At 38.1% G+C, this 24,654-nt stretch overlaps 6 protein-coding genes across 7 annotated transcripts; 4 read left to right on the top strand and 2 right to left on the bottom strand.

Annotated features, from left to right (window-relative positions):
- Positions 1–737: 737 nt before the first annotated feature.
- Positions 738–1,888, bottom strand: LOC111023136 (uncharacterized). The gene has a single exon (XM_022300495.2). The coding sequence runs from the start codon at positions 1,787–1,789 to the stop codon at positions 830–832; it is 960 nt and encodes a 319-aa protein (XP_022156187.2). The 5' UTR covers positions 1,790–1,888; the 3' UTR covers positions 738–829.
- A 1,600-nt stretch (positions 1,889–3,488) lies between these two features.
- On the top strand, positions 3,489–9,819 carry LOC111023135 (uncharacterized). Of its 2 annotated transcripts, none has more exons than XM_088124204.1 (2): positions 3,489–4,028; positions 5,817–9,819. In XM_088124204.1, the coding sequence occupies exon 2, from the start codon at positions 8,619–8,621 to the stop codon at positions 9,798–9,800; it is 1,182 nt and encodes a 393-aa protein (XP_087980330.1). In that variant the 5' UTR covers positions 3,489–4,028; positions 5,817–8,618; the 3' UTR covers positions 9,801–9,819. The 2 variants fall into 2 exon arrangements, with proteins under 2 accessions (XP_087980330.1, XP_022156185.1); XM_022300493.2 differs by having other exon boundaries at positions 5,817–7,549.
- Positions 9,820–10,643: 824 nt separating this feature from the next.
- On the top strand, positions 10,644–11,463 carry LOC148213291 (uncharacterized). Its single transcript, XM_088123918.1, has 2 exons — positions 10,644–11,351; positions 11,443–11,463. Exons 1-2 carry the CDS (start codon positions 10,644–10,646, stop codon positions 11,461–11,463), a joined length of 729 nt encoding a protein of 242 aa, XP_087980044.1.
- Positions 11,464–11,700: 237 nt separating this feature from the next.
- Positions 11,701–12,706, bottom strand: LOC148213290 (NADPH-dependent aldehyde reductase-like protein, chloroplastic). The gene has a single exon (XM_088124210.1). The coding sequence runs from the start codon at positions 12,588–12,590 to the stop codon at positions 11,781–11,783; it is 810 nt and encodes a 269-aa protein (XP_087980336.1). The 5' UTR covers positions 12,591–12,706; the 3' UTR covers positions 11,701–11,780.
- Positions 12,707–15,310: 2,604 nt separating this feature from the next.
- On the top strand, positions 15,311–19,154 carry ING2 (PHD finger protein-like protein). The gene is made up of 7 exons (XM_022300567.2): positions 15,311–15,497; positions 15,583–15,654; positions 15,748–15,950; positions 16,325–16,388; positions 16,657–16,913; positions 18,032–18,070; positions 18,765–19,154. Exons 1-7 carry the CDS (start codon positions 15,452–15,454, stop codon positions 18,873–18,875), a joined length of 792 nt encoding a protein of 263 aa, XP_022156259.1. The 5' UTR covers positions 15,311–15,451; the 3' UTR covers positions 18,876–19,154.
- Positions 19,155–21,813: 2,659 nt separating this feature from the next.
- Positions 21,814–24,620, top strand: LOC111023161 (protein SINE1). The gene is made up of 3 exons (XM_022300531.2): positions 21,814–22,278; positions 22,525–23,872; positions 24,123–24,620. Exons 1-3 carry the CDS (start codon positions 22,253–22,255, stop codon positions 24,618–24,620), a joined length of 1,872 nt encoding a protein of 623 aa, XP_022156223.1. The 5' UTR covers positions 21,814–22,252.
- The last annotated feature ends 34 nt before the right edge of the window (positions 24,621–24,654 follow it).

The raw sequence follows: 24,654 nt of genomic DNA, 5'->3' as shown, positions 1-24,654 counted from the left end.
TTTATTATATACATATAAATAAATGGAATTGGACTTTTAAAAAAAAAAAAACACAGTAACTGAATTAAAATAGACTCAAGAACCTGGGTCCAACTTTCCTCAAATCTGATAGGTTTATTCTTGCTTCACGACCAGCCTCCACTTAAAGTGTTTGTCTCCCAATGCACTAAAATTGGTCTGTGGTCAGACGCTAGAAACTCGAGGTGTTTTACTGCTACATCTGTGAAAACCTGGCGAAAAAACGATCTAGTCTTTCCCAAATGGTTTGATGGGCAAAATGGCCATCACACCAAGTAAAATCAGTAAGACCGCACGTATCAATCACATCCCTGAAGTCTTGCATAAGCCTAGTTCTTCTAACTTCTACTATTCCCCCATTTTTTCTCTGAATTAGACACAATCTCGTTAAAATTACCCCCAATAATCCAGGGTGCTTGGGAGATGGCATGTAGACGCTCGATTAAATCCCACGACTCCTTCCTTCTCTCTTGATTGGGGTGCCCATAGATACCTGTAAAATGCTAACGCTCATTGCCTTCCTTTATCACAGCATCAAGGAAGGTAACCAACGGTGGCGTTTTTAGATATTGGTACTGCCTGTTAAATAAACTCTTTAAATAATTTATTTTTGTCAACCCGAGCAAAGTTAACAATAAAAAATTTATACTTCAAGTCGGATTTATTTCTAATATCCAATACAAAATCATGTATTAATGTACTATTACCGTCTCAAATATTAATAGTTGGAAGTAATATATACAGACATAGGTTTGAGTTTTCAAAAGATGGATGTCAATTTTTACATTCATATCTACTCAATTCACAGAATTCAAATTGGACAAAAAAAATTGGGGAAGAAAAGAAAAAGAATTATGGAGTAAAAAATATTTTGTCCCCACCATTTCTGAGTCAGTTCCTTCACAAATTCACCATCTCCCCCTTTCCCTGATTCAAAAACTTCAATCGCAAAACAGAGCCGTAAGCCGACGTCGCCGTCGCCGTCGTGAAAATACCAAACCCTAACTCTTCTTCCCCTCTTTAGCGCGTCACTGTTACGCGCCACCACCTGGCTCCACTGCCCGGTCAGCACGTACGACGGCGGCTGATTCTCTCCGATCCGCCGCCTCCGCAGAGTCACGGCGCTGACCGTTCCGCTGTCCGGCTCGATCACCTCCACCTCCATGTCCTCGCCGGCGCTCATCCGATCCTCCTCATCCAGCAGCAAGAACGCCTCCTTCACCTTCTTCGCCGGAATCGACAACCGGTTGCGATTCTCGTCGACGTCGGATTCGCGCAGTTTCTTCTCCATCAAGATTCGAGGACGGATCGATAGCGGATCTACGAGTCGCTTCGTGAATTCCAGGGGGAAGTTCGGAGGAAAATTGTGAGAGATTTGAGACTCTGTTTCTGATTCCTCGCCGTCCGATTCAGAGGAGTCTTGATCTACGGCGGCGAAGGCGGCGGCGGATGCGGCGGCGGAAAAGGAGGACTCCGATTGCGTTGTTTCTTCCATGGAAACGTCTTTTTCTTCTTCGATTTCCATTGCTGCATCGGTAATTTCTTGATCGACGGTCATAATGTCCACTTCTTCATCCTCATCTAACTCGTCGTCGCCGTCGCCATCGCCGTCGCCGTTTTCTTCTTCCTCGCCGTCGTCTTCTTCGTCGTTCTCTTCCCGTCTTAGTGCGCCGTTTACACTCTCAGCGGGCGAATATGTAGGAGGATTGTCGTCGCGACTTTCGTCGTCGGTTGTTTCGCCGTGGACGGAGGAGGAAGTGTTACCGTTCATAGCCAAGAAATTTAAGCGAAGAATTTCTCTGTAGATTGTTACTTCCAGGTCAGTTCTCTGCTTATATATAAACTAATTCTATTCACAAACTAATCTAACTAACCACTATTTTTTTTTAATAAAAATAAGTTTTTTTTCCTATATATATATAGAGATAGAGGATGGAAGATGAATATGAGTAATATATTACAATATTTTATTATTTCATATTTGTTACGTTAAATAAAAAATCTTTTTGTTAACAAAAAAGAAATTAAAAAAAATCACCTTTCCAATTGTGCGATTGTAATATTTAATTTTATTTACAAAAAATCAATTTTCATTCAACCGACTCATAAAATCGAACTCAGAGCATAGTTCAATAGTAATTGACATATACCTCCAACCGTGAGTTCGATCACATATTGTAATAAAAAAACTCATAAAATTGGACAACTTTTGATATCTATTCGAAAAAAATTTGAGACTCTTGGGTATAAACAAATTGTTCTACAAAAGTATTGAAATAATATTCTATATGATATTGACATGTTTGCAATAATTTTCAATCCAAAATTATTTTAAGTGATTCCGAACCCGGAAATATGGTTATAAGTAATTTTTAGTAAAAAGAAAAATAATAAAAAATGAAATTTTAAAAATGATTATTGTTTTAAATTTCAAATTTCTATTTTTATTTCACATTATTTTCAACTAAAAAGTTTAGAAATTTTATTATTTTTAATTTTATTTTTATCTTTAATTTTGTTTATTCTCTCTATTATCTTTTTCTAAAATTTTTCTCAAATATCTCTAAATTTTGATCCTCGTTCTATCCACTTCTACCAGTAATCCTTTAAATCACTTTTAATTATATAAAAATCATTATAAAAATCGTGTAACCAAACGGATTAAAATAACTATATAAAAACAGGTCCTAATTTCACACCATACACGTGTAATTGATTCACTAAATATACATAGGAATCTATTTTTCTAGTAATGGTTTAAAATTAAATTGGATCACAAAAAAAACATTGCAATACTTATTAATTATTGTAATCAGAGGTATTAAAAAAATTCCATGACTAGAAAAAACAAACCCAATCCAACCCATATTATTTGGATTAGGTTATAAATTTGTTTGGGTTTAGTTGAGTTCAAATAAATAAAACTTTTATGGATTAAGTTGGTTAATGATTCACCAAAAAATGTCAACGCGAGTCTAATTTCTCCAACGGTTTTGAGTTCGATCTCTCACCCTCACATATTGTACTAAAAAATGATTCACCGAAAATAAGTTTGGTTGAACCGAACCAATCCAAACTTATTATTAATGTTAAAACATTTATCTTACTCACCATAAAAATTATATGTGGTTATATTTATTTTATTCAACAAATTTTTATAGATTATTTATTCTACAACTTCTTTTAAAAACATTTTTTACAAAGATATATTTATCATGGGTTTCATTAAATGGTGTTATTGCATAAAACAAAAAATGATTTTGCTCAAAAGAAAAAAAATAGTCTATACCTATGAACAAAAAAAATTCCCATAATGCCCCCACCAAAAACCCTCAACTATCCTCAATCGTAGGTCCTAATTTTCCCCCTTCTTCTCCTTCTTCAACGAGCAAGAAGCAGAGCCTCCCATGGCCGCCGCCGCCACCGCCGCCACCGCCGCCGGCGCGGAAACTCCATAGATTCACCGTATCTCCCTCCTTCAACTCGTTCCTCTCCACCAGGCCGTGCCACTCCGTGATCATCACATACGCCGGCCCCTTCCTCGTCTCCCACTTGCTCAGCGTCATCAAACTCACAGAAGAGTCCGGCTCGATGATCTCCACCATCATCCACTTCTCCTGGTTCAATTTTTCCTCCTCCTCCAGTTCCATAAAGTTCTCTCTAATCTTCCTCTGCGGAATCACCAGCCGATTGCATCTCTCGTCCACATCCGCTTTCCCCAATTTCTTCGCCATCACGAAATTAGGGCCCGAACAACATCCTCCCATGAAATTCATCGCTCTCTGGATCTCCTGCGGCAGGTCGTAGCTCACCGCTCCCCGGACTTCCGCTAATTGCGGCATCGCCTCGATGATTAGGGCGCATTCTCGATCGGTGATGACCTCGCCCTCGCCCTCGCTCTCGCTCTCGCACTCCGCGGCCGGTGGTGCCGCTTCGAGACTTTGAACTTCTTTCGATTCGACGATTGGGCGTTTCAGAAGCTTTTCTCTCAATAATCTCAGTTGCTTCAGGTCTGCTTCCATATCCCTCCTCTTCCTCTTCTTCCTCTTTTTTAGTGGCATTCGTTCATTGTCGTCGTTAGTGAGATCGATTATTGTGATGGTTTCTTCTTCTGCAACCTCTTTCTTTTCTTGATTTTCGTCGACTTCGCCGGTTGTTAGTGGAATTTCTTTCTTGTCGTCGTTTGTGAGGTTGAATTGACTTTGACTGGTGGTTGCTTCTTCTGCAACCTCTCTGTTTTCTTGACGTTCACCATCCTCACCGGTTTTTAGTGGAATTTCTTTCTCGTCGTCGCTAATGAGAACGAATTGAGTGGCGGTTTCTTGTTCTGCAACCTCCTTGTTTTCTTGATGTTCATCGTCTTTGCCTGTTTCTACTGGAATTTGTTTCTCGTCTTCGTTACTGAGATTGAGTACTTCAGTGGTGGTTTCTTTTTCTGGAACCTCTTCGTTGTCTTGATGTTCATCGTCTTCGCCGGCGTGATCTGAACGGTGTGGATGCATAATCTCGCCGGCGACGAAGAAGAAGAAGAAAAAGAAAATAACGGATGTGGTTTTTGGGAGGATTAAATCTAATGGGCAGCATTTTTTTCCTTAAAAAAAGGTTAAAATATTCATTTTTTTGGACGAAAAATACACTGTTTAGTTTAAATTTTAGTTCACCTTAAAGAGTCTATCATTTTTGTCCATAATTACAAAGTTTCAACACAAATTCTACCTACAATACAATATATTTTAATACAAATTTGTGGTTATATTTTAAATATAATGTATTGAGTATAATGTAAAAAGATCAAAATAATATTTTAATAAAAAATTTTGGTTTAAATTCTATTTCAACAATTTAAATTTTGAAAGGTTTATTTTACTCTAGACTTAGAAAATAACTATTTAAAATATCAATTTTACTTAATTTTAAAACATAACTATTTTGATTATTGTTATTATTTTATTACACAATATTTTCACATCTAATATTCCAGTCTACATGATTATAATATTAATCTACATTGTCTACGATATTAACATAGGTAGTTTAGGAGATAATACATCAACCAACGATAAACTATTTGATTGCAAGAATTTAATATTGCAATCAAATAGTATTGTTAGTACTAGTTTGATTTTATCACTTTGAATGTTTTTTTTATGGGTTTGTGTATTTATTTTTTGTATTTTAGATTTTGTTACCTATGTTGATTTTGTGCTGATTTAGATATGAGTTTGGATATTTTGTTGTTGAGTTTGAGATTTTTTACATGTTTGATAATTTTTTTTATTGAGTTTAAACCATTTATATGAGTTGATATTGAGGTCTTTGTTGGTTGAATTCTATAGGGTCAAGACTAATTATTGAGTATTTTTCTAATATAGAATTCTAATTTTATAAATTTTATCCATTATTAAAATTCAGGGTTTGAATTCAATAAAGTAAACAAAATTTGAGGTTAAAATTGATAAAAAAAAAAATTTGCTGAAAATTTAACCTTTTTTTTCAGCAATATTTGATAATTTTCAATTATGTACCTATTTGTGTGAACTGTGGTTCTATTCCAATTTGGAAGTGAAAAGAAAATAAATAAATAAAACCCTTCGTGGGTAGACTAAAAGAAACCCATTTGAAAAAGAAAAAAAAAATCATTAACTATTCCATTCAAAAGACATGGGTGATTTGCCAATTTATATTAATGAATAATGATTTTTGAAGGATAATATTGGAATCTTACTCGAAAAAGAAAGATTAATAAATCGGACTTTATCAATAATTTAGCCCTTAACTTTTTTTTCGTACTCCTCTAGGATGTACGCTCTCTCTCTCAGTCGGTGACTGAGGCTTTTCGGGAGCTCGCCTTTCTTCGTTTTCTTTCCTGCGAGAGGGGAGGCCTTTCCACTCTCAATATGGACCACGAAAATCTTCTAGCAGATTGGCAGAAATTCAAGCTGACATCGGAAGAGGACGAGATTGCGATGGATGTGGATGTTGATGCTGTAAAGATGGCTGAGCAGGGGTTAGCGTATAGCTTGGTGGGCAAACTCCTCGCCAAAAGGATTATCAGCGCTGATGTGTTATCCAGGGTGCTCTTGTTAGCTTGGAAGGTGGAACACCAATTAACGGTGGAGAGCATTGGGAAAAACTTGTTCCTGTTCCATTTTTGCAGGGAATGTGATATGAATAGAGTAATGAAAACAGGTCCTTGGTTTTTCGATAAGGCTCTCATTGTTCTTCAAAAACCATGTTCCTCAAAAAATATTTCCGAATTGGAGTTCAATAGGGTGGCTTTCTGGATTCATTTATTTGATCTTCCAATGTCATGGTTGAATAAGACAATGGCAATCCGTCTAGGGAATGCGATTGGAAACTTTGTGGATGTTGATTGCAATGAGAAAGGATTCAGTTGGGGTGCAAGCCTGCGAATTAGGGTATTGATTGACATAACCAAACCACTGAGAAGAGGAATTAAGATTAACATTGATGGTCCAATGGGAGGATGTTGGATTCCGATCCAATATGAACGCTTGCCCGACTTTTGCTATTTTTGTGGTGTGATAGGTCATTCTTCACATGATTGTGATGCACGCTATCTAGCTGCACAGGATGATAGCAGAGCCACCAGTGAGTACGGGCCATGGCTGCGGTTTGTTGGTTCAAAAGCTGGGGCTCAGAAGGGGAGGAAAGGCAAATCACCAGCTCGCGAGGATTCTTGCGGATCAAGCTCTATGAATTCGAAGGAGCGGGGTGTGGAGGAGACAAAGCAACAGTTGAGTGAGCAGACAAACCAGGATGGTTTCCAAAGTCAGGCAGCGGCGGAACAAACTGGGGATGCCGGCGGCCGAGCGTCGGCCACGGGATGTGCTCTTGGAATGGAAAGTAACAGTTGGGATCACTCCATTAATGATTTTCCTAAATCATCCCAAGGATCAAGGAAAAAATTAATGAGTGATGTGCTGAATAAAAGGAAACCGAAGGATTTGATGAATCAGAATTCAAGTGGAGCTAGATTCCAGGATTTACAGAAAGAAGTTACAAATATTCCTTTTTTCAAATGCACATGGTGATATGGGGATTTCCCTTTCTGATGATAAGAATGGGTCAGGGAGCAATTCTGAAAATAAAAAGCCCATTAATATTGTGAACTCTGGCCCAGAATCTTCCAATCCCACTTCAGTAAAAAATTGGAAGAGGATGGCCCGAAGCAAGAAAATCAATGTAAGTTCGCAAGTGATACAGATTCACACTGGCCACAAACGAGAGTGTCAGACCCTGATGGCTGAAGAACCGAATAAGAAGGGGAAACTAATTGCGGCAGATTTGGATTGCCTTTCAGATGTCCTGTTTCAAACGGCAGAGGCTGCTTGTCAGCCCTGCCGAGCACCATGAAAATTCTTTGTTGGAATGTCCGGGGGTTGGGGAACCCGAGGACATTCCGTGATGTATGTGACTATTTAAGTCATCTTAATCCCCTTATTTTATTTTTGTCTGAAACTAAATGTAATTCCAGTATCTTGAATAATTTAAAAGTTCGTTTGAATTATGCGGGTTGTTTTGTGGTTGATAGCAGTGCCAGAAGTGGCGGTTTATGTTTGCTTTGGAGCCAGGAGGTGAACATTTCAATCCGATCTTTCTCAAGGTTCCATATCGATGCATGGGTGGTGTGGCAGACAAAATCTTTTCAGTTCTCGGGAGTCTATGGTGATCCAAAGGCTCATACGATTTCTCACATGGGACCTCATTCAGAGACTTAATACGCGGTCTAATAACGCCTGGCTGGTAGGGGGAGATCTCAATGAGATATTGTATGATAGTGAGAAGTGTGGAGGTTCTGACAGAAACTATTCAGCAATTGAAAGATTCAGAGACACTGTGGACGATTGTTGCTTGCAGGATCTTGGTTTCTTGGGGCAAAGATACACTTGGTGCAATAGAAGGAAGAATTGTGACCAAATCAGCGAAAGGTTGGACCGTTTCCTGGGGAATGAAGAGTTTTGATGTTTGTGGAGGGAGTCATATGTTACCCATGAGGATTGGTCAAAATCGGACCATCGTCCGATTCTTCTAACCTTGGGAGGGATAACTAGGAAAATTCATAAACGGAGGTCTATCTTCAGGTTTGAGGAAGTCTGGACAAAATCAAGAAGGTGTGAAGAAATTATTGGTGCAAATGGGGATTGGGACTCCTCATCCCTTCTGCAAAACTTGAATCATGTTTAGCTAGTTGTGCAATTGCTCTGGGGAAATGGGGCAGAGACTTTAATAGAGGTTTCAAAAGGCAAATAAAGGAAACCCGGTTGAAAATTGCCCATATATATAAAGAACCTCCTCCTTGGGATTTTGCAGCCATTCATAGCTTGGAAAGGGAGCTTGACGACCTTCTTGAATCTGAAGAAATTTATTGGAAGCAGAGGTCTCGTGAAGACTGGTTGAAGTGGGGGGATAGAAATTCGAAATGGTTTCACAAGAAAGCTACAATAAGGAAAAAAGAGGAATTCGATCAGAGGCATCGAGGTGGAGGGAGTCTGACAGAGGAGCCAGAGTTGATTGAGCATCAATTTATTAGTTATTTTAAGGAGTTGTTTTCAACTTCAAATCCCTCACATGATGACATGGCTAAAGTGTTACAGTATATACCTTGCTCAGTAACGGGGGAGATGAACGAAAAGCTCATTGCTCCATTTTCCAGGTCTGATATTGAACGAGCTTTGAAGCAAATGTATCCCACAAAGGCGCCGGGTCCGGATGGTTTTCCAGCTCTTTTCTACCAAAAATATTGGGGACTTTTTGGAGATAAAACGGTGGACTGTTGTCTTGAGGGGTTGAATAGGAGGAAATCAATAAAGGATTGGAATTCAACGTACATTGCCTTGATTCCAAAGGTGCGGGAGCCGAGAGTGGTTTCAGATTTTCGTCCCATAAGCCTTTGTAATGTCTCATACAAAATTGTAACGAAGGTGTTAGCAAATCGTTTAAAGCTAGTTCTGGACAAAATTATATCAGATTGTCAGGCAGCCTTCATCCAGGGTAGGGTTATTAATGACAACATTATTATTGGCCATGAATGTATCCATGCCATGAAGAAGAGGAGTAAAGGAAGGGAAGGTCTAGCGGCACTAAAGCTTGATATGAGCAAGGCTTACGATCGGGTGGAATGGGTCTTTTTGAAGCAAATGATGCTGAAGATGGGTTTCAATGAGGACTGGATCGAGATCATTATGGACTGCATTAGTACTCCATCCTTTGTCATTATGATTAATGGGGAAGCAAAAGGGCATATCATCCCTCAGAGGGGCTTACGCCAAGGGGATCCTTTGTCCCCCTATCTTTTCTTAATCTGTGCAGAAGGCCTCTCAGCATCCCTTAAACATGCCCATGAGAACAACTGGATTTCAGGTATGTCGATTAACTCAAATTATCCCAGTATCTCTCATCTTCTCTTTGCAGATGATAGCCTAGTGTTTTGTAAGGCTAAAATATCAGAATTGTTTGCGATTAAACTACTTTTGCTGGACTATGAGAAAGCTTCTGGACAAAAAATTAACTTTGATAAGTCCATGATTTGGTTCTCTCCCAACGTGCATGATGGTTTTCGTAATTACCTTCAATCGGTGGAGGAAATGAGGTTGGTCCCAAATTTGGGAGATTATCTTGGACTCCCTTCAAGTATCTCTCGAAATAAACGTGGATATTTTAATTTTATTAAGGAGAGAGTGTGGAGGGCTGTCCAAGGGTGGAAAGGAAAGTTTTTCTCCGGAGGAGGAAAAGAGATATTGATTAAGAGTGTCGCCTAAGCTATTCCAACTTATGTCATGGGTTGTTTCCGTCTCCCAAAGATGTTTTGTTCAGATATCTCAAGGGACTTGGCTAAGTTTTGGTGGGGTACAAATGATGCTAGACAGAAAATCCACTGGATGAGTTGGGACCGCATGTGTTGGCCAAAGGAGCTAGGAGGTCTCAATTTTCGAGATCTCGTGATGTTTAACAAGGCCTCGTTGGCCAAACAACTGTGGAGGTTTCTGCAACTGCCTAATCTCCTTGTTTCCAGGGTTATTAGAGGAGTGTATGCATGTGAGGATTCTATTCTGACAGCAAAGGCGGACTACCACTCATCTTACTTTTGGCAAGGGATGGTTTGGTGTCGTGATTTGTTGGTTACAGGAATTAGAAAGGTGGTTGGAAATGGATCTTCAATTAATTTTTTCAAAGATCCGTGGATTCTGCGAGAGAACACTTTCAGGCCTTTAAGTCCCTGTCTTGATCCGTCCAGAATTCATTGGGTAGCTGATTTTATTACTTCCACTCAAAATTGGGATGTCCAAAAGCTCAGGTCCATAGTTGGAGAAGAAGATGTGGCTACCATATCTAATATTCCTATTAGTGCTGTGGGGGGTTTGGATAGATGGATGTGACATTTTACGAAGAATGGCTTCTATACGGTAAGAAGTGGGTACAAGTTAGCTATGAGATTGAATCTACCTTCCCAATCCTCTAGCTCTGACAAAAATGAGAGGTGGTGGAAGGATTTCTGGAAAATGGACCTTCCCCCAAAAATTAAAATTTTTCTGTGGAAAGCAATCAGAAATTGTATCCCAGTAGTGACAAACTTGAGGAGAAGAGGTATGGAGGTGTCACCTATGTGTCCAATTTGCCTGAAAAAGGAGGAGACAGTGGATCACGCTCTGGTGGGTTGTAAACGGGCGTCCAAAATCTGGTCTTTGCTTCTGCCAGCATTAGATTCTTCTAAAAATTTTAACGGCTGTTTTGTCGACCGGTGGACTAAGGTGATGTCGGATCTTTCGCAAAAAGAAGTCACCCTCGCTGGTATTACTAGCTGGACCCTGTGGAATGATCGAAATTCACACATTTTTAAAAATGGTACAGCTTATGTTCATTTGAAATGTAGATGGATTTTGGAGTATGCTGATGAATTTCTGAATAAAAATAAATTGACCTTGGAGACGCAAGCGGCCCCCTCCTTCAATCCCATCGTCTGGTGTCCCCCTCCAAAGGGGTTTTTAAAAATCAATACTGATGCTGCGTGTACCACCTCTGTTGGAAAGTCCGGAATAGGGATTTTAATCCGTGATGATGAAAATCGGGTACAAGCGGCGATGATTTCTTCCCAGCGTTTGGGAAGCCCCCTTTTGGTGGAAACCCTTGCTATCAGAGAAGGAATTCGTTTGGCGATCCGGATGGGTTTCAGTAAGGTGGTGGTCGAATCTGACTCCCTCGAAGCGGTTAAACTTATAGAGAAGAATGAGGGGTGGTTAAATGAAGTGGCTTCATTGATTGTTGACATCAGACACTTGTGTGTGAATTTTGACGATTTTCGAATTCAGCATGTTCGTCGTGAGGGAAATAGGGCCGCTCATATTCTGGCTAGAAATGCCATTTCTATAAATAGTCCCCTTCTTTGGCTTTGTGATTTTCCAGTTTGGCTTCTCAGCGGTGTGAAAGCTGATGATCGCACTAATGTAGCCTTGGCAAGTTATTTTTTTAATGGAAGTTTCTTTTAACTCAAAAAAATAATAATAATAAATCTGACTTTATGAATACATACAAGAATAAAAAGAAAAGAAAATAAATAATTAGCAATTTTTTTATGGTGAAATCATAATATACTTGCTTACATTAAATTTTATTATTTTCGCAAAATGTTTTCAATTCATCTTGGATTATATAAACTCGTAATTATTATAAGCACGGTAATATTTTTTTATTCTATTTTTTATTTTTATTTAACAATCAATCAAATTGTTGCATGTTACATATCAGATTACAAACCCACCGTTGACCCGAATAACCTGCCCGTTGACCCACCCGCCGGCGTCGGTAGCCAGAAACCCCACCAGCTTCGCCACATCGTCGGGCTGCCCGAGGCGGCCGAGCGGGCAGGCATCCACCAGACTCGCCACCCTCTCCTCCGATTTTCCGGCGAAAAACAACTCCGTCGCGACCGGCCCCGGCGCGACGCAGTTGGCCGTAATCTGCATCCCCTTAAGCTCCTTAGCCACTATCTTCGCCATCGCCTCCACCGCCGCCTTCGACGCCGCATAAGCTCCGTATCCCGGCGGCAGCATCCCGACGACCGACGTCGTAATCAAAATGATCCTCCCCCCACCGCCGCGGCTCAGCCGATTCGCCGCCTCCTTACAGACCAAAAACGCGCCTCTGCAATTAACCCTAAACGTGTCGTCCCAGTCCTCCACGGCGGTTCCGGCCAGAGAAGGGTATTTCGGATCGAGAATCCCAGCGGAGTTCACGACGATGTGGATTTCAGATCCGAACTCCTTCTCGGCCGAATCGAACAGCCGCTTGACCTGATCGGGGTCGGAGACGTCCGCCTGGACGGCGACCGCTCGCCGGACCGGCGCCGACGACCGATTGAGCTCCGATGCGAGCAGATCGGCCTGAGTAGAGCTGGATGCGTAGTTGATGACTAGTCTTGCGCCGAGGGAGTGGAGGTGGACGGCGATGGCGCGGCCGATTCCGCGGGAGGCGCCGGTGACGATGGCGGTGCGGCCGTCGAGCGGGAGGGCGGCGGAGGAGGAGGGTTGCGTGGGAAGATCAGCGGCGGCCATGGCCTGAATCGGAGAAGGATTGTGCAGTTGATTTTGATTTGTTTAGGGATTTTAAGGTTGAAGATGAAGTCCGAAGATGCGTCACTGCTTATGTAATGGATTGCCCATAGCCACAATTCCACTACCACATTTATTCTTTATGATATTTTTTTTTCTTTTACCGAAAAATATTTATTGTGGGAATTGGGTTTTTTTTTAAGTAATTAATTTAATCTCTATAATTTTAAAATTTTTCACATTTTAACCTAACCTAGTAATGAGTGTTTTATTTTTATAACAACTTTCAACTTCTAAAATATTAGCAAGAAGTTGAATTAAGCTCGTGTTGGTCTCTACAATTTCAAGTAGTTTGCCCCTTTTAAGCATTAAAATTCAAACTGCGAATAAGATTCAGATCTAAAATCTCTAGGCTCATGTTCATTAAAAAAAAAACTTTTTTTTTAGTACAACAATTTGGAGATACCGGAAATTGAACTTCCAACCTCTAAAGAAAAAGACGTCAGCAAAAAGGCAAAAGGAGATACAATCGAGGTTGTGGGAGAAATTTCTACCCTACGATTAGACTCAAAGTTTGTTCTAAAGGGTTCACTCCGCTTGTGGGGGGAAGCATACATACCAATTGTTTATTCGCAATGATTTGAAACGAATCCGACGAAGAATTCCTTGCTTGATAGGGTCTGAGGTTCGAAATCCAAGAGCACATGCCAATTATCTCTTAAATATGTTCATATTGGCATATAAAATTAACTATTGGTAATAATCCATAGAAAGATAAATGATAGAGATCGAAATCAACTCCTTATAAAATTTTATTAGTTAAATATTATTTTCTACAAAATAAAAAAATTAGATCAAATGTCAAGTATGCACATATTGGCATATAAAGCTTCATGATATGAATTTTCGCCCCCATCCATTAGCATACAATTATACACATTTGACCAATATTATTAATAAATCAGAAAACGAAGAAAATAATTCAGTAGTTCAACTAGCAGAAGCAATTTTTGGCAAAGAATATGGAAACTAAACGTTGTGCCAAAAATTCGAACATTCATACTGAGATTTGCGCATAATTTCATTCCAACCATGTTAAATTCGAGCCAGAAAGGTTTAAATGTCTCACCTTTCTATCTATGTTGTCGTTGAAGAATCTACTACCCATGCTCTATTGGCTTGTCCTCGAGCACAGCAAATCTGGCACTTGGTTCTTCCCTTTGCCTCTCTCCTTCATAATTGAAACGTCTCCTTTCGTGACCTTTAGGAACATTAACAGATTATTCTTAGTAGCCTATAAATTGAAATTGCAGCAATCACTTGTTGGACCATTTGGAATAACAGAAATTGCATTAATAATCAAAGTCTCATCCCGAATGCTCAAGATAAGAGCAACTCGATTACCTCTTATTGGGATTCTTTCCACAAAGCCAACGATCTTCCCAGGTGGCTAGTTGATCGGCGGGAGTCGGAGAACTCTTGGATCCCACTGAGTAGTGGTCTCAAACTCAACACAGATGCAGCCTGTGGTGGCAACTTGCTTTCAACCGGGTTGGGCTTCCTGCTGCGCGACTATTTCGGATCCATCTCCGTGGTTGGGTGTCGATTTCTCCCCTTTCCACAACAACCCATAATTGCCGAACTCCTTGCGGTTCGTGAAGGTCTTCATCTTGCAATTTCTCACAACTACTCAAGGATTATGGTGGAATCAAACTCCCACAGAGCTATTTCTATGATAAATGGAGATCTTGAAACAAATGGGCCTGAGTGTGTCATTCTCCACGATATTCGATTGGCTTGTTCATTTTTTGAAGCCTGTTCGTTCATGCATGTTTGACGATAAGAAAATAGAGCGACAGATCTTCTTTCCAAGCAAAATCTTCAAGCCTCTTCTTCTCTTGAATGGACTTTCAATTTCCCCTTTGGCTTTTGCAAGTTGTTGAGAGAGAAATTTATTCATGTGTAGTCCGAGCGGCAATTCTTAATTAATGAAAGCTTTTTTTTTTCAAAATAAAAAAAAAGAATACGAAGAAAATAATTAATAAACAAAATCTAAAACTAATTGTGGAAGTGTTCTTTAGTCTAACGATTGCAAGAGCAAGGTTGGAACTATTTATTAGGATAGGATCATGGTGACATTTTCATTTATTATATATTGTTTTTCAGCTTTGGTTTTTTAGAAATATAAGTTTTCAGAAATTATTCATGTTTCTAGTTTATAATTTTTAAGAAACATTTTAAAAATGGTGTAGAAAGTTGAAAACAAACAAAATCAAGTTTGTTATTTATTGTTTTTTTTTTCTAAAACATAAATAAAATTAATATTTTATCACTATTAACTTATAAAGTGTACAATAAATACATGATAAAAAATTATATATTTAATTATGAAAATAAATTTTATATACAAAATTTACTTTTTTAATTAAAAATGTTGGACCTGTCGAAAAATTAAAAAAAATTTGGAGAATAAAAAATCAGAAACAGTACCAAACAATTTGTTTATGTTTTTTTTTTCACTAAAAAAATGTTTATGTTTATGTTTATTTTTTTATTTTTTTTTTCAGCACAATAAGAAAAAGAATTCACTCTTTTTCGGAAGACAATAATCTGATAATCTGTATTTTTCCTTATTTATTATTTTCTCAAATAAAAAAAGTTATATATATACGGGAGCACGACGATACGACGTCGTTTCGGTTTCGTCATCTCCTTCACAAAATCAGGACCAGACGCTGTTTCAAATTTTACTTCAGAAAATCTCTCGAGTGGGCGCCAAGGGCAAACGGACTTTGGAACTCCCCAAACATCATCTTGAAGCCCTAGACGAGAGAGCTTTCACAGAGCTCCTCTCAACTCCAATCATGGCGATTGCTCGCACCGGAGTCTACGTCGACGACTATTTGGAATGTACGTATCGTTTTCCATTCCTCAATTTCCCCCTTTCTTCGTCTCTGATTCGATTCCGCTTTTGCTTCGTTTTCAATCTTCGTAGATGCCAGCACATTGCCTGCCGAGCTTCAGAGGCTCCTCAACACGATCAGAGAACTCGACGATCGATCCCAGTGTAAAATCCCCGTTTTATGATTTGCTCACTTTGTAGATCGATTGCTCTGAAATTCTTATGGATTTTCGTTTCTTTTGCGTTTTGTGGTTGTAGCGATGATAGACCAGACGAGGCAGCAGACGAGATACTGCCTGGGATTGTCTTCGCAGAGCTCGAAGAAAAGTTATAACAATAGTAATGCTGAGGATGAGGAGTCCGCCTTTGAAAAACTTCGGAAGGATATTGAGGCGAATCAGGATAACGCGTTGAGTCTCTGCACTGAGAAGGTTTTGTTGGCACGTCAAGCGGGCGACCTGGTACGGCGAAATTTTATTTCTCAACCTAGTTCAGTTGCTGCGCACTTTTGTAACGTTAATTTCTCGCTGTTTCTTTTGCCTATCTTGTTTACGAGCAACCTTGAATTTCAAAATTGCCTGTAGGTAGTATGGATGTGGAGGTCGTGTACTATTTAATATTGAGTCGTTGTTAATCTTAACGTCATATTAGCGGAAGATGTTAGAAATTGGTTAATGGATGTGTATGGGTAAAATTTTATTTTAAATGCTCCAAATTTTATTCAAAGTGCTGTATTGAAATTAATTGTATTGCATTTATTCATTCAGTAGCTACATGTCATTGTGTATATTTCCGGGCTGATCTTACAGAGTTTCATGTACTATTTTTTGTCCAGATAGATAGCCATATTAAACGACTTGATGAGGATCTAAACAACTTTGCTGAAGATCTGAAACAAGGTACACAAACTTATAAGCTTTGCTGTCTCTGAGGATTAATACAAAGTTGTTTTGCTTCTTTCAACTAACAATGTTATGTATGAGGATTAATTGCTCTATCATCCGAAGAGTTGAAGGTTAGCATATAATTAGTACACCTCAAACCCATTTGTGATATTCAATTAAACAAACAAGTGTAGTGTTGTTGGATACTATAATGCATTGCGTATCTCTTCCTTCCATTCAGTTTGTATGTTTAGACAACGCTGAACTTTTTACTATTTTTCAGAGGGAAAAATTTCACCAGATGAACCTGCAGTTCTTCCACCATTGCCACTAGTTTCAAGAAATGAAAAGCGCAAACCAATATATATAACACCTCAATCTAAGAGGCCTGATTACAGAGATCGGGATTGGGATAGGGAGCGTGATCGAGATTTTGAGCTCATGCCTCCTCCAGGAGTCCATAAAAAGGACTTTGCACCTTCACTTGATGTTGGTCAGCCCATTGACCCAAATGAACCTACATATTGCATTTGTCATCAGGTTTGGATTTTGGATTCATACAAGCCTCATAATTTTACTTATTTTATCAAATGACTCATTTGCTGTTTCGCTTTCACTGTTATGCTTGCCAAACAATTTATTTGGTGTTGTTTCAACTCGATGAAAATTTTCGTTAGGTACTGGAAGAATATGGGTGGATTAGTGGGTTTATGATTTAGTTAGGTGGTTACAAATTAAAGAAGAGGAAAGGGAGTGAGAGGAAAAATATTTAGGTAATGAATGGGAGAAAGATATCCCTCTTGAGAAGCTTTCATCCTTAACCTCCCAGTTACCACAATCATAGGGGAAAAAGGAAGAAAAAGTGAAATTGAAATGAAACCTTCCATCTCATGCAATAAACCCATGAGAGTTTAATGGAAAAAAGCAGATTGTGATACGTAAAAAGAAAAGGTTACTTCTGGTTTTATATATTTAATAACGTGGAGACCTTTTGGATCATGAAATATAGCTTAAATTTGAGAACATATTTCAGTGAAAAAGCCAGTGAGAAAGCAGTGGAGACAGATAGATAGTCCATATTTTACAATTTACATTTGAAAGTTAATTCTTGTCTGCAAGACTGAAATATAAGAGAGAGAAAGAGAGTTGACTGAGCTATAACGTACCTTGAGTAGTGCAACAAGTTATAGGGAGTGAAGAGATGGGAAAGAAAATGGCAGAAAAAAATGAAGAAAGAATCAGTTTCAAAGATGAATAATAAAAACGGAAAGACAGGAAAAGTGGAGGATTTTCTTCATTTTCATCATCGTCTTCTCCCTCCTTCAGCTTTTGTTTTATGGAGCACCAATTCCGCCAAACTCAAATGTGATACTTTGGATGGTAGGTAGTGTTAGGTATGAGTATGGATGGGTTAGTCAGTAGGCATATGAGACAGTTAGTGTTGGTTAGAGTGAGTTGTTGGTAGCAAGTGGTTATAAATAAAGGGGAAAGTCTGTGAGGGAGGAAAAATATTTGGATGTAGTGTGGGAGGGAGGCTTATCATCCTTGTATACATTTTCACCAGTATTGCAAAACGGTCCAAATTTTCTTAATTTCTCCATTTCAGTTTCTGATTCCTAACATGTTTACTGGTGCCATCTAATTATCTGTTATTTTAGGTGTCATTTGGAGACATGATTGCTTGTGACAATGAAAATGTAAGTCTTCCCTTTTGCTATGCTGATGAATCTTCACATCATCCTTGTTTGTCTATCTACAACCTTTTTTCCCCTTCCTCGTGATTTTTCATCTCTAGTACAAAAAGTTGTCCTGTACGGTAAGAAAAAGTGCTAGGCAGAACAGTCTCTAAAAATGAAATTTGTGGATATTGCTCGTCTTGTAGCCTCAGGACCGTAAATATCTCAACGGATTTGATCCCATGATTTTTTTTGGGCATAGTATAATGTAGCTGGTCTTTTTCAATATGATTGCGCATATACATGAAGCTATATTAATGGAGGCAAGCTTTTGAATAAACATTCATTTTGCTCTTTGAACTTTCTAGATTCATTGCTAGAGGATCCGAGAGGGGCTGTATTTGGCTTGTTTAGACTTTGTATTGATATACGAATGTACCACATACAACCTCGTAAATTATTAAAAATTACCCTTGGGATAAGATTTGTACATGTTGGTATAGAAGCATGAGTTTTATTATCAGATCATTGTTATTCCCTTTCTGATCAGCAGTTGGATCATCATTTTATTTTTCGTTTTCTGGTTTTGGAAAAAGGCGAGCAAATAAACTCAAGTTTTAAAAACAGAACTAAAAAAATGTTATCAAATAGGCCAATTGCCAGGCTGAATTTGGTGTAATATTTATCTCCTCTTTTGTTTTTATGGCTTTGGCAGTGTCAAGGAGGTGAATGGTTCCATTATTCCTGCGTTGGACTGACTCCAGAAACAAGATTTAAAGGAAAGTGGTACTGTCCAACCTGCAAAATATTACCACAATGTCAATGATGAATTGCGTAGGCAAATTTCAGAAGCCTGTGGGAAATTCAACCGGTAAGTGTATTGTTTCCTATCGTTTGACATTTTTCACTGAAACTGAATTCGAAATTTGCCTCTAACTGTAAGTTGTAGCAATGGCAGTGGCTGTGAGATCTTTTGTTTTATTATTTCTTGTAGTATAGAAAATGTATTTTGGGGATTGAACCTTAAATCTAAAGAAAGATAAGTGGCGGCTTAACCATTGAGCTATGCTCGGGTTGACAATGAAATCTTTTATTTCAAAAGCAATCGTTTGGCTTGAGTAACCCAGAGATTGATAGGATCATGCTTTTACCTTTTTTGCTCTTTTTTCTTTTAGTTTTTTTTTTGGGATGTGTTCCAATTTGGAAGCCATTCAAAGCAAAAGATTTTGATGGGTTGTTCTAAGGAGGGGAAGTTGGTGGCCGTGTGTGAATTCTTGTGGCTAATCGAGATTCTTGTTTACTATGATTCGGTCGAGGTGGTTTGACGGTTAAAATTTTTGAGTGTATTGGTTACCCTCCATTCTGTCCCAAGAGTGACTGGGACCATTTCAGTCACGTTTTCATTCACTTGGAATCTGGACTCTTCTAGAGGGTGCTTTATGCTTTTTGATTATTGTCTTTATTAAAGCTCATCATTGGTAATAACAAAAGTGTAATGTGAGGATGATGGGAAGGGAAATGGAAAAAGCACATAAAATATTATTGTTATAAAGAAAGTCAATTTCAATAATTCCAAAAAGCACTTCTAGAGACTTTTTAACTTTCTCACAAATTGCTTTCAGAAATTTGCTTACCCTTTACTCTTCCTAATCCCTTGTTTCTTAATAATATTTCTAATACCATTCCAATAAATTTTAAATAATCAATCAACAAGTTATTTGTGAATGTGGTCAATTAATTGAACTTTTCTGTTTTTCAATCGAGACTTTAAATATTTCAAATTTTGTAAAATGACTACAAATTATTTTAAGAAAAGTAATTTTAAACACAGCATTTCTTTAAAAATTTGTCCATCAATTAATTGACTTGATAACAATAATAATTGATTGCTTTTATATTTATACAATAATAATTTATTTATATGATTAATTATTGATTTAAATGTTAATGAGGTGAATAACAAAATTATTTAATATTATTTTAGTTTTTTTTAGTTCAATGACATTGGAAGCGAGAATTCGACCCTCTGACTTTTTTTTCACAATTTTCCTCTTCAAATGATAATTTCTCATGAAAATTTAACAAGTCACACACAAAAACTTACTATGAAGAATTATCTTTCAATTTAAAATTTCTTAAAGAAAATAAATAGGGAATGATTTCCCGCAGGTACCACATTTATTATATAGTCTTATTATACGCCAGATTTGGCTCTTGTAAGTCATCCCAAGAATTGACCATTTTGTTAATTTAAAATCTTGTGAATGGCGCCAACAATGGTAACTTGAGACTTTGGAGGGAAGAACAATATCTATTGAAATTACCCAACTACCCTTCACTTTCCAAGGACAAAATAGTCACAGTTTCCAATTTTAGTGTCTCTTGTAAAGGCTAAACTTTTAGTTATTTATTTATTTTTCTAAAAAAACTATAGTTTATGTTTTCAAATTAGCAACAACCATTTGTAACAAAGGTCTTCCTTTTTTTATTTATATTGAAATTCTCATTTAATTGTCACTTTAAATAATGAATGAGAAAGAAAATATTTATATTTTTAAATTTATATACTTAATTCGGCAATCAATTTCAAATTGATTTTTTTTTCCATCAAATTGAATTATAAACTTATATTATTGGTGAAATAATATATAAATATACACTAGCCATAAATGTTATGAAAACTCAATTAACCAAAATATTTCTAACACGAACAAAGCTTAATTAGTCAAGATATTCTTTATCATTAATGGTCGGACGTTCGACTCTTCTTACCCTCGTTGTATTAAAAAATAATAAATGAAAAAAATGAAAAGAAAAGAGGTAATTAATGTACTATAAAGAGTAAATACTTACAAATATGTCGATAGAACTCAGATATTTACAAAAATATCAATAGAACACAAATATTTACAATACAGGTACAGACATGTGCCCTTGGATAGATATGGTAACTGAAATCAAAATATGTAAGTAGCAGAGAGGTTGAACTCGAAAAATGAGAACTTGGGAGTAATTTGAATGCCAAATCAAAATTTTTCATTGAGTACGCGAAATCAAATTTGACAAGTACATAAACTAAAATAAAATTGCATTTGTCAATTAGGTGGGTTAAGCCACATATATCTAACCATAAGGTTGAGGGTTCGAATTTCCACTCCCACATGTTGAGTAAATTTTTTGTTTTTTTGTTTTTCTTTTGCATTTTATCAAAATCCTACATAGAACTATGATAATATTTTTATGGAATATATATATATATATATATATATATATATATATTTAATTAAGAATCGTGCAAATTATATTGAGCAACAGAGGGGAAAAAAAGAGACAATCTAAAGGCAGGGGAGAGGTAACCCCTCTCGAAATAACTGGAAATAACTGGAACACGAAGGCCTTTAAATCTCGAAGGATCATAAAAAGAGGATAATTACAAAAGAATTTGCTATAAGTGTAACATGGTAAACTATATCATCCTTATTCTCTCTTGTTGGAAAGGCATTTTCCCAATGAGAATAAAAATTGGGAAAATTTGAAAGTGATAAAAAATATATCTTAGGATTACATTTTATATTAAATAATTTGAAAAGAGTGAAAACCATTACTACCCATATGTGGAACTAATAAAAAAGGACAAGGAATATTAACATAATGAGAAAATTGGCGTACGAAAAAATGAGGTGAAATACTTTTATACTACAATATGTGGGATGAGGATTCGAACTCATAATCGTTTAGTAAAAAATAAGTGTTTTAATTAGTTGAACTATGTTCAAGTTAGCACAAATTAAAATTGAAAATACAAAAACCAAAATCAACGTTTTAAAAAGGAACCGAAACAACCAGTACTTAAACCCTAGAAATAAAAACAATGAATATTATTTAAGAACAAAGGTGGCAATAGCAAAATCAAAGGAGTGATGAGAAAAGAAAGATTTGAATTTGGTATAGTTTGGAAGGGTCATTATGGTCCAATGAGCAAAGTTTAAGAGAGGGGCCCACAGAAGAAGGGATAGCGGTGGAATTTCATGAAAAGATTTTGAATTCAAAGAAACAGAGCGCTGCTCAGTGCTGAATCCCCAGAAAAGGAAGGGAAAAAAAAATCCCCAAATCAAATACAAAATCGGACAGCACCACACCACACAACAAAATCCCTAATCCCTCTCCTCGAGAATCATAGTTTCTTTCTTCCATCTCCACGCCATGAAAGCAACCCCAGAAACTCAAAGGTATTCTTTATTTCTCTTCTTTTTTCCCCATTTCTGTTTCGTTTGCTGCGTTTTCTGGATACCCTTTTGCTCTGAATCCGAAACCCACTTCAGTTTTCTTGCTTACAGATTCTGTTTCTTCAACTGTTCTTACTAATTTAGAGGTGCCCACCAGCTGTTTGCTTGAATTCCTGACTGGAACTCTGCTCTTGTGTTCTAATCCGGATCTGTTTTCTTGTTTAATCCGTTCGTTTTGATTCATTTCAGGTTTGTTTTCGGCAAAAATTTGAGTCCAATGCTTCGGCGGGAATTTGCTAATCTTGATAAAGATGCTGATAGTCGCAGATCTGCGATGAAGGCACTGAGGACTTATGTGAAGGAATTGGACTCCAAGGCCATCCCGGGTTTTCTTGCTCAAGTTTCTGAGACCAGAGAAACTGGTGCATTGACTGGGGAGTGCACGATTTCTCTCTACGAAGTTCTCGCCCGTGTTCATGGCGTCAACATCGTGCCGCAGATCGACAGGATTATGACTTCCATAATCAAGACTTTGGCTTCAAGTGCTGGGTCGTTCCCTCTTCAACAGGCATGCTCTAAGGTTGTTCCGGCGATTGCGAGATATGGGATCGATCCTACCACTCCTGATGATAAGAAGAAGCATGTTATTCACTCTCTGTGTAATCCTCTTTGTGAATCTTTGTTGAGTTCTCAAGAGAGCCTCACTTCTGGGGCTGCCCTCTGCTTGAAGGCTCTGGTGGATTCAGATAACTGGCGGTTCGCTTCCGATGAGATGATTAACAAGGTTTGCCAGAATGTTGCTGGAGCTCTGGAGGAGAAGTCCACGCAAACTAATTCACACATGGGGCTTGTTACGACATTAGCAAAGCGAAATCCTCGGATTGTCGAACCATATGCTAGATTGTTACTACAGGCCGGGCTGCGAATATTGAAGGTCGGGGTAGTAGAGAAGAATTCTCAGAAGAGATTGTCTGCCATTCAAATGATTAATTTCTTGATGAAGTGTCTGGATCCTTGGAGCATATTGTCGGAACTTCAGACTATAATTGAGGAGATGGAGAATTGCCAGTCCGATCAAATGGCTTATGTCAAAGGTGCAGCCTTTGAAACTCTGCAAACTGCGAAGAGAATAGCTGCGGATAAAGGGTCGAAAATGGACAAGTCTCCGAGCTCGGTCACTGGATCAAATTTCATTGATCACAGGCGGAGAAGTCCATGGCGGAATGGTGGAAGCCGCACTCCGTCATCTGAGTCTCAAGAATCCCAGACCCTTGATTCATTTTTTGATTATGGTTCACTAGTTGGATCACCCATTTCACCAAGACAAGCCTCTCGTAATTCTGGTTTTGATTGTAGGAGTGTGAATCGTAAGCTTTGGAGTTATGAGAATGGTGGGGTTGATATTTCCCTCAAAGATGGCTTGTCTTTGTTCTCAGGAATCACTCGTGGAAACGACGTCTCCGACACCATGTCTTTGATCTCTGAAAGTCATATATTTGGCCAAAATGGCGAAGAATATGCAGATGATTTTGCAGGGTTTCTTCAAATAAGTCCTCCTAGACGCAGAGTATCAAAAAGCACTACAACCAGTCCCCTTGTAAGTTCTCTCAGCCAATTCTTGTGTATATGCCTATTTTCTCAGTATTTCATATGCCTAAATCTCTTGGCCTTGTCTTTATAGAAAGATGTTAGCTTCTTTTTCCTTTATATTGATGGCGGTTTAGTTCATCTTGATTTCTTTACTTCCATGATAGTACTGTTAGGACAGTAATTCTGGTCTAGTTCTGTGACGTTCATTAGCTTACTAATAGTCTAATACTACCTCTCTTTCATATCTTTTACTTCAGAGGTCGCGCAGTTACATAAATGTCGAAGATATGATCTTCAAAACTCCTCGGAAGCTTGTCCATTCTCTTCAAGATCTAAACGAGGCGAACTCGGACCATGCTAGCAAAAGTTTCAGACGTGCCTACAGGAGCCTATCATCAGGCAATTTGGAGTGGAGTCCAAGATCATCTTTCCATAACCAAAATGGGTTCCCAGACGATCAGAAACTCAGCAAAGAGGATGTAGGCGGCCTAGACATCAATGGTGAACAATCACAAGGCGGTTCGGAATCTGTCTCTTCTACCGATGGCATTCCAGCCCACACCGACATCCAAGCTACACCAGTGGAGGTGGCTTATCAAAGCAACATGAAAACTCAATGTTCTGGAATTGATATGGCATACAAGAAGACTGCTTTGAAACTGGTCTGTGGCTTCTCATTTTTGCTTTTCACAGTGTTCACTTCATTCCTGTTGATTAATGATCAGGACCAAGGCTCCTATCTTGTGCCAACCTAATATTCTCCTTCTACTGCCTCACCTGTCTGAAATA

Source organism: Momordica charantia (genome assembly GCF_013281855.1).
Source record: "Momordica charantia cultivar OHB3-1 chromosome 1 unlocalized genomic scaffold, Mcharantia_2.0 BLBB01000001.1, whole genome shotgun sequence".
Classification (NCBI taxonomy): Eukaryota; Viridiplantae; Streptophyta; class Magnoliopsida; order Cucurbitales; family Cucurbitaceae; genus Momordica; species Momordica charantia.
Note: the sequence above shows the minus strand (reverse complement) of the source record. Positions and strands in the feature narration are given on the sequence as shown.